The following is a 13,259-nucleotide window of genomic DNA, read 5'->3' on the forward strand; positions in this document are numbered from 1 at the left end:
TGGGGAAATTAATTTGCCACCCCTGCTCTAAGGTCTACATGCCAACCCTAAACTCAGGCCTAAGTTTAAAGCTAGGCAATTATAGTATATAATTTTTAAAAAATATTATTAAACTATTCTCTCCAGTGTTTACAGTCAAGAGTCATAAAAATGAATCATTCTGTCACACATGAAAAAGTAGCCACATTTTGCCCTTTTAAGACTAGATTACAATTAGAACGTATGATGGCTGAGACAGCAAAGGGTTAAAGGCTTAAATCAGCTCATATCTCATTAGCTTAAAATTGTTCAGTATAAGTTTAGTAATATAATATCACATTTTTTTCTCCAGTTTCTACAAAGCCAAAGAGGAGCTGTTCAAAGAGTTGAGCTTCCAGGCCAGCTTGTACAGCGACCTCCCGCTCCTGGCATCAGATCTCCCCTACTTCCCTCCTGAAGAGGATGATGAGGAGTTTGATGACGGCATACACCTGGTGGTGTGCGTCCATGGGCTTGATGGTGAGGCTGCACATTTAAAAAATGTTCTGCTTCGCTGCGATCCAGTTCCACGTCTGCATTGCACTGACACATCCATAACTTTCTGTACAGCCTTTCATATCATTCCCTATTAGCATTGTAAATGTAATATAGCCTGATAAAGCCCTACAACTTTATTACACTGCACTGTGCAGTCTGTGAATACTAATTCCCTGAAACTCATTTCAGGTTAACTTTTAAATGTTTATCGAACATGCTTAATAAAAGCAGAGCTACAAACTTTGTGTGTCTGTTTCGTCACCTGCTTCTAGGAAACAGTGCTGACCTTCGTCTTGTGAAGACTTTCATAGAGCTGGGATTGCCAGGATCCAGGCTCGACTTCCTCATGTCTGAGAGGAACCAGGTACATTTGACAGTGACGGGAGCAAAACTGTGAAAGTGTGCTTCGAGGCAATTTGCAGAGCGCTGACAGCCTTGCTTTTCTCCCGTAGGCCGACACGTTTGCAGACTTCGACGCCATGACGGACAGGCTGCTGGATGAAATCATTCAGCACATCCAGCTCTACAATCTCACCATAGGCAGGATCAGGTCAGTCGGCCAGGTTTAACACGCTGCAGCGTGCCCATTATTGACACATTTCATTTTGATTGGATATTAAACCTCTTAATATCCACTAGCTTGCTGGTGAACCCCCTAAGGGCAGAGATAGGGTGCAAATACATTCAAGTGACTTTTCAAACAAGCCTGCTTCCAGAAATTAGAATATATCACCCTTCAAGTTGAGTTTGTAGTTTCATTTTGGTCTTACAGTTCCTCTGCTAGAAGATTCTCATGTGGGAAGTCATTTGAGGTTAAGGGAAACCAGTAAAGGACCAGCCTGAGCAGTATTCAGTCCAGTCAGCAGATGGCAGCAGAGACTTGGCTCTGATTCTTCTGTGGAAGTCTTAACTTCGGAGAATGACAGCTCCGTCATAATGTATAGACTCAAAATGGATAAGTGGCAGAAAACAGATGAAAAGCTCTTATCATACCGTGCCAATAAGCTTGTGACTTTCACATGATAGACTGCGCTGCTTTATGCAGCACTGTGCTGCCTAGTTCCAATCAAATTAAGCTATTCATCTTCCCGCTTAATTGCCCTCAATGTGACAATTTATTTCTTTGTGAGAGTTTCTGCCCAAGTTTCTTAACTCTCTTTTTATTGTGGCGTATTCTCTGGGGAGCGAGTATCAAAGACAAAAGGCAATGGAGTGCCGCAACAGCATCTGGTTCTTTCCACATTACCTCTATATTTAGTTTGGGAGCAGACAGATGAGAAGGAGCAGGGATGGAGATGAGGGATTGTGGGTAGAGCCGCAACAGTACAGTAATTAAACTAAGTGACAGACATAGCTTGATGAATCTAATATTTCCCACTGCTGGGAAGCTGCTATTAATTCGTGCGGTTTGTCCTCTATGTTCGCATCAATAAGTTGTCATTGCCTTTGAGGATGTTTAAACATTTAGCAAGTTAATGAATTTTCTGTAATCACCGCATGCTGCAGCAGGAATCTCCAAATAGCTTCCGCTGCAACCCGTTCCTGCTTCCAGAGGAATCTACCAAAGCTATCGGGCAGTGTCGTAGGTCAGCAGCGTTGGAGGCATTTTTTTTTTCCCAGCCGCCCACTCATGCTGCAAGTTCCTCTCTCTGAAAGTTGTTTGTCTTCGGCCAACAGCTTCATCGGCCACTCTCTGGGGAACATCATCATCCGCTCGGTGCTGACGAGGCCTCGCTTCCGCTGCTATTTGCCCAAACTGCACACTTTCCTCTCGTTGTCAGGGCCACACTTGGGAACGCTGTACAACAACAGCACACTGGTCAGCACAGGTGAGGCCACGGCTCGTCTCCTGGAAGAAGGCAGAGCGCTGCATGTTTCGCGCCTCTCAGCAGCGTATTGTCTTTTGTCTAAGAATATCATCCATACTGCTCAGCTACTGTGATGCATGTGGAGTCCTGATTCGGTGTGTGTGTGTTTTGCTTAGGTTTGTGGTTAATGCAGAAGCTGAAAAAATCCGGATCGTTGCTGCAGCTCACCTTCAGAGATCACGTTGATCCACGGAAAACGTTCCTCTATCTCCTGAGTCAGAAACCAGGTACGGCTTGAAAGCGGCTGAGATCCGAAACAGAGGCTGCGTGTTGACGGCCCCACTTTACAGACTGTTGCTTGAAAGGCAGGCTGTTCAAATATTAATGAAAATGTTGTCATCTTGTCTTTTTTTTGTCAAATTTCTGTACGTGTCAGCTCGCTAACACTCAAACCCCTGCCAGCGAGCTGCAAGAGGCCTGTGAGAGGCCTCCCCACTGTGTGAGTGGAACAAAGCAGTCGTTTGTCACACAGGCTTGAAGAAGATAAGCCTGAAAACGCTTTTTTTCCCCCCTCTCTACAGCTGTGGCAGGCTGACAAAGTGATCCAAACCCTGTCATTGGAAACCCACCAGTGCACTCTCTTAAAAGCACACAGAGAGGAGACTAGAGAGAGAGAGAAAAAAAAAAAACACAGCTTTATCGTATCAAGGCCTGTCATTGTGCTTTGTGATTGTACTTTGCATTTTACAACCAATTCAATCCTTTACCCTGTCTTGCCCTCCTTCTCTCTACTCTGTGCTGTCTCCTTTACTTGCGTCTTTCATGTCCTTGTAGGGCTCCAGTTCTTCAAGAACGTTGTGCTAGTGGCGTCTCCGCAGGACCGCTACGTTCCTTTTCACTCTGCCAGAATAGAGATGTGCAAAACTGCTCTCAAAGATAGAACCACAGGTGAACAATCCAGCTGTCATCACTTCAGCTCATATTTGTATTTCAATAGTTTCTATCTGGATATCTGGGCACCTGGGGACCTTGTCGTCCACATTATTTTAGCACACTTGTTTGTTCCTAGAATGACATTTTACATTATTCACGAAAGGAGCGTGCCTCACATAACAGCAGGTAAGACTGTGTCCCCTTCTCTCCTCTAACACTGCAGGTTAATAGGGAAGACTTGGCAGAACAGTGTCATAAAAACAGCAATTACATATTCTGATCGCCTCGGGTTCAGAGTTTGAGTTGGAGTTAGAGTTGATGGTGTCATCGATGACTTAAACGCCAGAAGGTTACTTAGTCACACTTTTTCTCATTTCATGCCATCCCTGTTGAGTTAAAATAAGATATAGGAATGCTTTACTTTTGTTTTACGTATGTCTGGGTCTAGAACACCCACATGCAAAACCTTTTAAGGGCTTCATCAGTGATGAGTCCAGCCTTTGCTCTCAACACTGACCTTATTATTTGGAGAGAAGCAAAAAAAGTACCTCTTTGGAAAATAGCCTGAACAGATTTTTATATGTGTCAGTGAGAATTATTCCTCTCTTTGTCCATGGATTGCCAAGACTTTATGGAATAATGAAAAAAAAATCTTATACCATACATTTAGGGTTGGGGTTATCAGTGGTTATAGATGGTTAGCAGAAGACCTGTAACTGTGCCAGTGTAGGCCAAATACATTCACTGATGTATCATCTTCTAGTTTTATATGTTTCTTAGTCATCCAGGTCAGGGTTTAAAAAAAGAAAGGAACTGGACCGTTCATCCAAGGCTATGTCCACACGTACATGGGTAGTTTTGAAAACGCTGACACCCAGGCTTCTAGACTTCTGATTGGCCAACATTTCGTTTTTAGCGTTTACATGTGGACAGAGTTTTGTTTTGTTTTTTCAAAACGAAAACGGAAAATCTCAGTTTTCAAAAATATCCGTGTGCATGTGGACGTAGCGCAAGAGACTTCTTCAGATTTAAAAACCAAAAGGTGGAGAGTTCAAGGTGGTCTTGAGGGTCGTTGATCCACTATTGATCATGTGAGCTAAGGTGTGAAAACAGGCGCAAGTTGTTAACGTCACCAGGAGTTAAGGGTTAAATCACTGCGAGGCCTTAAGGTAACTAGAGGCAAAGTGTGAATACGGGTAAAATGCCTGGAAAGAGATCTCAAGACTGCATGGTAGGTAGCTGATAGCTGGTGTTGTAAGCCACAAGCTCTGTTTAACCCCCACAGGGAGGTAAATACCTGGCACTCTGCACCTTTTGTTTTTAGAAATCAAGAAACCTTGAATGAGAAGTGAAATGTCCTTAAAACATCAAGCCGTCAGCTCTTAAAACATCTACTAGTTTGTATAAAAACCGTTAAGCATGTGGCTAAATATGAATGCATCGCCTGATGACGTCTTTAACAAATTCATTTGCTTTCATTTATAAACCTCTGGACTTTAACAGCTTAGATTTAGCAACTTCTTCTAAATTTCTACCCATATGGAAAACTTAAGTCATACATATCTGTGCAGACACTCTGAACTGATCCTGCCACCCATGTTCCACACATGACATGGTTGGGGGGGTTGGCATGACATTTTTAGTTTTACAGGAGATTAGGCTCTAGGGTGTTGTATGGCAACCAGCCAAGACTCTAGGAAGTCATTGCACTGGGGCAAAAAACAGTCTGGCTCACCAGCACCTGTACATGCCTCATGCAACTTTGGGCAAAAATCCCAGTAAGGGTAAACACTCTGCAATGGCAAAACTTTGCACTCATCAGAGATTTCAAAAAAAGTGGAACGGAAGTATGTTGCAGTAAGTATGCAAATCAGAAAAATTGACAAGAATTATTGTTATTATGGGGTGTATGTTTCATGTTTCTTATTAAGGTCGTTTAGATGGTGGTGATGTTCTGCACTGCGTTATATTTAGAAGCTTTCCTAATTTTATACCCACTCTGTCAACATGAAAAAGTAAGTTTCTCCATAGAATATCTGGCATTTGTTGACCAAACAAAAACAGCTGATGAATCACTAATGAATCTAACTGTGGCCCTAAGTTTTAACACTTGAATATGGATAAGACATCATGCACGTAGGAGGACACGCTATTACTTTCCTTTTTTTTCCTCGCACTGAAGGGCCCGTGTACACCGAGATGATCAACAACCTCCTGCAGCCACTCGTAGAAGCTAAAGAGTGCCGCCTGATCCGCCAGAATGTGTTCCACGCTCTACCCAACACAGCCAACACGCTGATCGGCCGCGCCGCCCACATCGCCGTCTTGGACTCTGAGCTATTCCTGGAGAAGTTCTTCTTAGTGGCAGGACTCAACTACTTCAAGTAAAGGTGCTCCTACTGCAGGCTTGCTGGACCGATCTGAATGGTGGATAAAGGAGTATAAAGGAAGGGGATGAGGTCATTTTACCCTGTACAATAGATGTAATGTATATATTTCCTGGTATCCAAGAGGCCAGATTTGTATATCCCATTTGTTAGGATGGTTAGCAGCTGTTAATAAAGGATTGGTATATTGTGACTGTTTAAACCGCTAACTCAGAAGTCTGAGTTTGATGTGTAGCCAGTCAAAGCAAAACATCTGACATCGATGACAGGATTGATTGTAGATGTTTTGTCGGCCTTATGAATAACCTCTCAGCCAGAACACTAACAGATGCTAATTGTGGTTTAAAGCATTTACTTTCTTTCCCTTTAGAGTTGGTTTAGAGCCTTTGCTATCGCTGGTTGATTGAATTCTTCTTTAAGGGTTACACTAATGATAGTCTTACACTATCCTTACAAGGCAATAGATGCATAGCATTTATGTCCTTGATTGTACATGAAGTATTTTGTTGTACGAAACATAGATGTTCATTTATACAGAAATGACTATATTGTTTAAAATTATTTATTTTTTACCTGCTTATGTTATTTACAGTGTAAGTAGTCCGTCTACATTTAAGTCTCTGTGTGTAATTATCATCAAATGTGTCAAATGAAAAGTAAAAAGTGTGTTGTCTGTATGTTTATCTGTACATCTCAAAAAGTCTTGCTGTCCATGACTAGCTAAGTGTTAGGCTACAACAAACGTTTGCATAGAAATGTGCAGCAAAGTATATTTGATAAGAAATGATCCTACCTGCTGTGATAGCATTTACTTTGTAATTGTGTTTTTGTACTGACTTAGTAACAGATTAACAAGATTCAGGATTGGACCATTTGCTAAGCCCCACCTCCCCTTAGTTACCATCGTGCCACCTGTCGAGCTTTTCAGCCTCTTAAGGCCCTTATGCAATCTAGAATGATACCCCTCCAACCTGCAGTAATGTTTACATTACTAAAATGTGATGTCAGACCTAAGTAGACAAAAGCAGACCTGTCACTGCTCCTGGATTTTTCAGCGTTAGCTAGCTAACCAATCAAGCTAATCTCAGCTACTTGACTATCATACCTCTGTTTGACTTTGTTGCCTGCAATTTTTCCTTTTTTAAGCTGAATTTAGACATAACATAGCTTTATTTGCATGATTTTTATGACGTTTGCATGACGTTTTGGGTTATGTTGGTTGGGGAAGCCAACATCCCAAAATGTGTTAAACAGCGCACAAAGGAAAAAGTAGTACAAGTTGTGATTAGACGTTTTTATACTGATTCTGTAGACATTTGACCACCAACCATTCATCACCCATTTTAGACATGTGCCAAAAATGGTGACAAGATCAGTTGAAGACTAGACACAAAATCTTAGCGACAGTCTGACCATTACTTTGAAGGTGAGCTTTCTCCCTTTCTGGTTTGTTTTATATCTGCTTGGCTAATAGTGCCGGTAACAGTGTTTGCTGACAAATCTGAAGAACTACAGGAAACATTTGCTGCCAGCCAGTCAAGGCATACATATTTTTCCTTAGCAACAGGTTGTTGTATCATGTCCATTATGGCAGACAAATTTTAGGCAATGTGTGCATGGCATTATATAAAAAGTGAATGTGAATTTGGCATTTGGGATTTTTGGAACAAGAAGTGTATATGTAGATTCATGATGTTTTTGGACTTCTTATATGGTGTGTTTGAAATAAATAACTGCACAGCCATAGTATTTGTCAAATAATGCAGAAAAAAAGAAATCAGCTCCAAATAAAAGATACTGTATGTGGCTTTAAACATGCATTTCTTCTAATGACCAGAAGGGGGCGACTCCTCTTGTGTCAAAAAGAACTTCTATAGTCAATGGAAAAATTGTCCTTGGCTCTTCTGATCTCTTTTATGGTGTCACAGTGCATGTTTGGTAAATTCTGGTCCTTAGTAGGTTAGTAGGTTATAAAAAAATAGTAAAAGGGTAAAAGCCCTTAGGCCAGGGCTGCTGTGTGGTTGACAAGTGGCTGCTGCATGTGATTGCAGTGCATTCTGGTTCTCCGTCAGTTTCCCCTCTCACATCCGGTTTAAAAACACCAAAGTAGCGACAGTGAAAATGTTCAGCCCTCAGCACAGTACAGCACATTTTCTTCCAAAAGGTAACGTCATATTTATCTAAAGGCAGTCTACAACTTCTTATATGTCACAACCTATAACACAAATTATTCATCTACTTTTGCCCGGACATCTTTGGATGTGGAAGTTGATAGGTTACAATGATGTAAGATGTAAATGCATACAGCTGCAGCTGATGGTAGCACCCAACATTATCATACCCTCCCATACTTTTGTGCCTACTTTTGGTTTTGGAACAAGCCACGGGCAGCGTTTAGTTCTGTTGCTTCACTGGTTTGAACCCCAGCTGGGAATTTTCTGTGTTGAGCTTTCGTGTTCTCCCTGTGAATGAGCAGGTTTTCCTCGGGGTAATCTTCCTCCACAGTCTAAAGTCTAAATTGGCCATGCATGTGATGTATAGATAAAATATTTAAACTGCATCGAGTAAAGCACTCTATGAATGTATGTTTAAGTGTGGCTTGGAGTCAAAAGCACTTTGATTTATCAACAAAGCTAGAAAAGCACTGTATAAATGCCCACACACTTAAGCATGCAGAAATCCATAGCTTGACAGGCTTCTTGTGCCTAAACGAGTTGCTACGATGGAGCGATAGCTAACCGGGGGAGAGGTTTAGCAAACAATTTTTCCTTTGACGTGATGAATATTTAACAATCTAACAATCATGAAGCAATTTTATGGAATTACTGCTATAAAATATAAAATTATATACAACTACTAGTAGTTGTAGCCTCTAGTTAATCAGTTCTTTTGATAATGCGTCTTGAATCTCGAATGGCAGGCGGTAAACAGGCTTGCTGGTATAATCAACGGCAGATTTGATGTGCATGCATGTGACAAAGATTTGCCATTCATGACTGTACGATACAATAGACTATTGTGGTCTAATGAGGATCTATTTTCTAATTAGCCATGTAAAGCTGTAGATTAAAACCCTTTGAAATGCATTGCTTTTTTTTTTTTAAATTGGTGTAAATCAGGGTGTCATTGCTTTTGTTATCCTGGATGATTCTGTGTAATACTGACACACTGCCAAGATTCTCCCCCGCACACTGTCTACGCAATGTGATGCATAATGATAGCAGGGAACCGCTGTGCAAGCAGTCGAATGTTCTCTTGAACATGTAACATGCCGTGTTGTGATCTCATCAGCTTTTCCCACATCCTTGGCTGTCAGATGCAAAGTGTTGTTTTCTAGCATCCTGGCGAGGATTGTTTCCTCACCGCCGTGCTGTTCATCAGACAGTGTTTACATATTCTGATATTAGAGAACTGTCACACACGTCTCATTTCCAGCTGTAGTTATGCGTCTGCTGCATATGTAGTTATATACAGACAGAGAGATATATTTTAACCTTTGCACTGGTTTGAAGTGCACTTCATTGAAAACCTTGGATCAACTTCCACTAGCTTTACAAACTACAAACAGCTATTTTTCTTTCTTTTTTAGATCTGAAGGTCACGTCCTGTTCTCATTGTAAAAACTAACCTCACCTGTCTGTCTTGGCTGTACAAGCATTGTTTTTTGTTCAAAGCGTGCTGTCTCAAAGAACGACCGGTGACACGGCAAAGTGCTTTTTTTCCCTGTGTGGAAGCTGCTGCTCTGTCACTGTGATCGACTCTAACCAAATGGGTTCCTTAAGGACGACGGTTCTCAAAGACCCGCTAAGCAAAGCTGCGCAAGCAGTCTGCTGGAGCTGCCGTGTATCATGCACCAAAAACACACATACTGTACATGGCTGAGGCTTAAGCTTGTTTGCTTTTCCTTTGTGTGTGTTTACTCAAAGGAGTCGGCAGGAATCAATGGAGGGGAAAAGTGATGGAGAGGTATTGAGATTGACCCCTTCAAGGGCAAACAGAGGTATGAAATTGCTTTATGAGATGGATGGCTGTCCTGCAAAAGGTTTCATTTGAAGGTTTCATCAGAAAGAATTGTATTTACGTCACTCTTAGCTCTCTTTTTTACCAAATATTTATTGGCTGTTAACTGTACATTTATGTTGTTGAGTAAATTCTATAAACCCAACACTTTACTGACTTGAACCATTTTGTATTTGACTTTTTAGAGAGCCTTGTTTATGTGTAGCACATGGAGGTGTGTATGGAAACTGTGTTATATGTCTGTGAAAGCTCATCTGTCTTCGCTGTCCCTATTATTTTGGACCCTCCATTTGTTTGATCTGATTATAAAAATGTTTCATGTCCCTCAAAGAATCATTAATTTATTTCATTCTGCATTTCTTTTGCTGAATGTACAACATGTAAAGTATAAAACAAATACTACTTCATCTGTGCCAATACTACTATAATATTTTTCTATGTTGCTGACTGTACTGTACGCATTCCTTAGTAGCTTGTGTTCAATGTAGAAATAGAAATATAATTATATGCAGTATATAGCATAATATTGTTATAACATATATGAAAAAAATAAATGACAAATGTTCTTTTGCATAATTATTTTGTTCGTGAGCCTCAGTTCTATATTGATGTTAACTCTCTCAGTTTGAATGATGATTCCAACCTGAACCCAAAACAAAAAAAAGAATCTTTCTACCTGATAAACACTAAAAATGGACATTTTTCTTTCTTAAAAGTACAGAGTTAGCATAAGGTTAGGATTATCATTAATAATGCCTTAGATCTCAGAGGATTAGCCACTTAACACTGCGAACAACTAGACATGGAGCACATGTGCAAGAGTCGTTGCGGTCACAAAACCTCAGCATTCATGTGGACCATTGTGTTCACTGTCTTATAATGAAACTCATGTCACTCATACCTGATTTGATCCTAGCGTACTTGAGGACACAGAAAGTACAATCAAGGCCACAGCAAATCCAGCATGTCCAAATTAACACTGTCAGATTTGATTTCAACACTATTAGAGTGTCTATATGGGTCCACACCAGAGAGTGTTAATTTAACTCTTTTTGGAGAGTTGGTACGTTAACTCTGATTTAGTGTTAAACACCAAATCTGTCTGGAGTTGATAATTTAACACTTACTAATGCTAACTAGGTGTTAAGAGTTTATATATTAACTCTCAAAGAGTATTTTAGTTTAACTACGTAAGAGTTATCTTCTAATTAATTCTAAAAAGCGGGAATTTTCCTGTTCTGAACCTCTAGAAATTTCTTTTGGAAATAAACATTTACTAAAAAGATGCAATGGTTTTTAAAAACATTTATTCTGAACTGTGCACCACAATTTCAAAACATTTTCTGAAAGATGTAACAGTGTACATGTTCTCACTTTCATTAGAATTTTGTTTATCAAAGGTCTGACATGGTAAATGCAAATAACAGCATTCTCATCACTTATTTCTTCAATACAATATGCATGTCCTTCATTCATCCCTTTGTGGAACTTCAACGCACTTCTGCTCTCCCCCACATTCCATCTTCACAAGCATATCCTATGTGGAGATTGAAAAAATAAATAAATTAGTTGACACTAATTAATGGCACAAATAATCCGGTAATCAATTGCAGCACAGTAAAAAAAAAAAAAAGGAATCCTCTTTGAGCCATTACTTGTGTAAAGTATTTTCCCAAAAGACAAGGACACAAGCAACAGGTAATACTGAACTAAATGTAAAACCTCAACCTTTTTCATTTTTACCTAAACCGTGTGCGCAAAACTCTGGAGGGATCTAAATGCTAGCGTAGAACCCAGTCAGGACGTCTGCTACTGCTGTTTGCTCGTTTTTTTTTATTTATGGGAGATCATTTTCAGGCTTCAAGTAGCACCATTATACCAACATTTCACATTCTAGACATTGTTTTAGGTGTATTTGACCAAAAAATTTGACTGAAAATTCACATGCAAGCTTTTTTTCAAGGCTAGCTAAAACAGAATATTATGCTATCACCGAGCAACATGGCTAATGCCTTTAACACAGCTTTGTCTCAACTCCAAAGAGCCACAGAAGTAAAAGCTAATAATAATAATTGAAACAATCTTTGAAAAAATGACTTACCAAGCATGGCAAACAACTCAAATATGTAGAGCAAAATGTTCTAAAACGGCTTCACTTCAGCTTCGATTGGAGCCGTGCTGGGGGCGGAGTCTGTGAATTTACTCTGTTGGTGTCATAGCCCCTGTAGGAGTTCAGAGTTCAGAGGTCAAGAGTTAATGTTTCCATTGTAACACCTCCAGATTTGACATAGAAACACTCATTTTTAACACTCGATTTTAACTACTATCATTTTACACCTCAGAGTTACATTAAAAGAATGTGACTCTGCTTAGAGTAAAATTAACTCTACTTTTGCAAGAAGACTATTAACACCAAAACATTTAACACTTTTGAATTTGCTGTGGGATTAGGGGTACGGTTGTGTTGCATATTGGCGACATGGTAAACAAGCCTAGTTTTAGGAGCCTGGTTCATGTTAAGAGGTCATACATGTTACATATTCTCATAGCATGAGGTAAAGGCTAGGTTTTAGCTCGGCGAGGTCATTACTGTTAACTCTAACAGAGTGCTATCAGCATATATGTTTCCCCTTAAAAGTACTTTTAATTAGGGGCGACAAAGAACGTAATCATTCTGACTGATACACATCAAAAGATGACTGCCCCTCTCTCAGATTCTGCTGGAGGTTTCTGCCTGTTAAAAGGGAGTTTTTCTTTCCCACTGTCGCCAAGTGCTTGCTCATAGGGGATCATCTGAATATTGGGGGTTTCTCTCTATTATTGTGAGGTCTTGACCTTACAATAGAAAGCACTTTGAGGTAACTTGTTATTTTGGGCTATACATATTAAACTGAATTGAACTGAATCAAAAACCTGGTACAGTTTAAAAAGAAGGAATCCAAGTCTAAGTACAGTAACAGGTAACACTCACAAGCAGAAAGACATTCACAGGAAACATCTTAAAGTCTGTTCATGTATGAAACAAGTTTTTCGGGACAGCTTAAACCTAGATGAACTCGTAGAAGAGGGATGGGATGAGTGTGGAGAAGGGAAATGAGAAGCTCATGATCCAAAGCATCTTTCAAACATTGTGAAAGGCATAATTACTGCATTGTCATTCATGGGTGCCACTGGACCCGGGTCACTGGTATTTACTGATGATATGAATCTTTGTCATGTTCATTAAACCATCCTGTGGACTGCTCTGTGAAATGAAGCATGTTCATGTTGGAAGTTACCTTGAGAAGGTGCAAAATTGTGGCCATAAAAGGCCACAAAGCATTCAAACAGTGATTGATTGGTGCAGGCAACACAACACACCTCACACCGTGATACTGAGCGTGAACTGTTGACGTGCTGCAAGTTTGGTCTGTTTGTTCATGCTGTTGTGAGCCAACTTGTGAGCGTATGTGCAGCCTCAGCAGAATGCATTCTGAGAAGCTTGTCATCTCAGCACAGTTCGAAAGAGGGGTTATCTTAGTTACTGTAGTCTCCGCTCCATCAATTCCGGCAGTCCTTCTCAGGGTGAAATGACTCGCGAAAAGCTTAAAATGTG

At 40.3% G+C, this 13,259-nt stretch overlaps 1 protein-coding gene across 2 annotated transcripts in view; it reads left to right on the forward strand.

Moving 5' to 3' along the window:
* The window catches only part of fam135b (family with sequence similarity 135 member B), a 54,860-nt gene extending 44,027 nt beyond the window's left edge, over positions 1 to 10,833 (forward strand). Inside the window, exons 14-20 of one of the 2 annotated variants that reach the window (XM_086279286.1) lie at positions 332 to 498; positions 789 to 880; positions 969 to 1,066; positions 2,194 to 2,345; positions 2,501 to 2,611; positions 3,159 to 3,272; positions 5,440 to 10,832. In XM_086279286.1, the coding sequence (XP_086135412.1) occupies positions 332 to 498; positions 789 to 880; positions 969 to 1,066; positions 2,194 to 2,345; positions 2,501 to 2,611; positions 3,159 to 3,272; positions 5,440 to 5,645 (940 nt within the window). In that variant the 3' untranslated portion in view covers positions 5,646 to 10,832. Of the gene's footprint in view, positions 1 to 331; positions 499 to 788; positions 881 to 968; positions 1,067 to 2,193; positions 2,346 to 2,500; positions 2,612 to 3,158; positions 3,273 to 5,439 lie in introns of both variants that reach the window. The other variant, XM_086279287.1, reaches the window with a different exon arrangement.
* Positions 10,834 to 13,259: the final 2,426 nt, after the last annotated feature.

This window comes from Aulonocara sp. 'chitande type north' Nkhata Bay, linkage group LG22, assembly GCF_057382095.1.
Source record: "Aulonocara sp. 'chitande type north' Nkhata Bay isolate Kocher_YH1m ecotype deep benthic linkage group LG22, A_spYH_male_GT1.1, whole genome shotgun sequence".
Taxonomy (NCBI): Eukaryota; Metazoa; Chordata; class Actinopteri; order Cichliformes; family Cichlidae; genus Aulonocara; species Aulonocara sp. 'chitande type north' Nkhata Bay.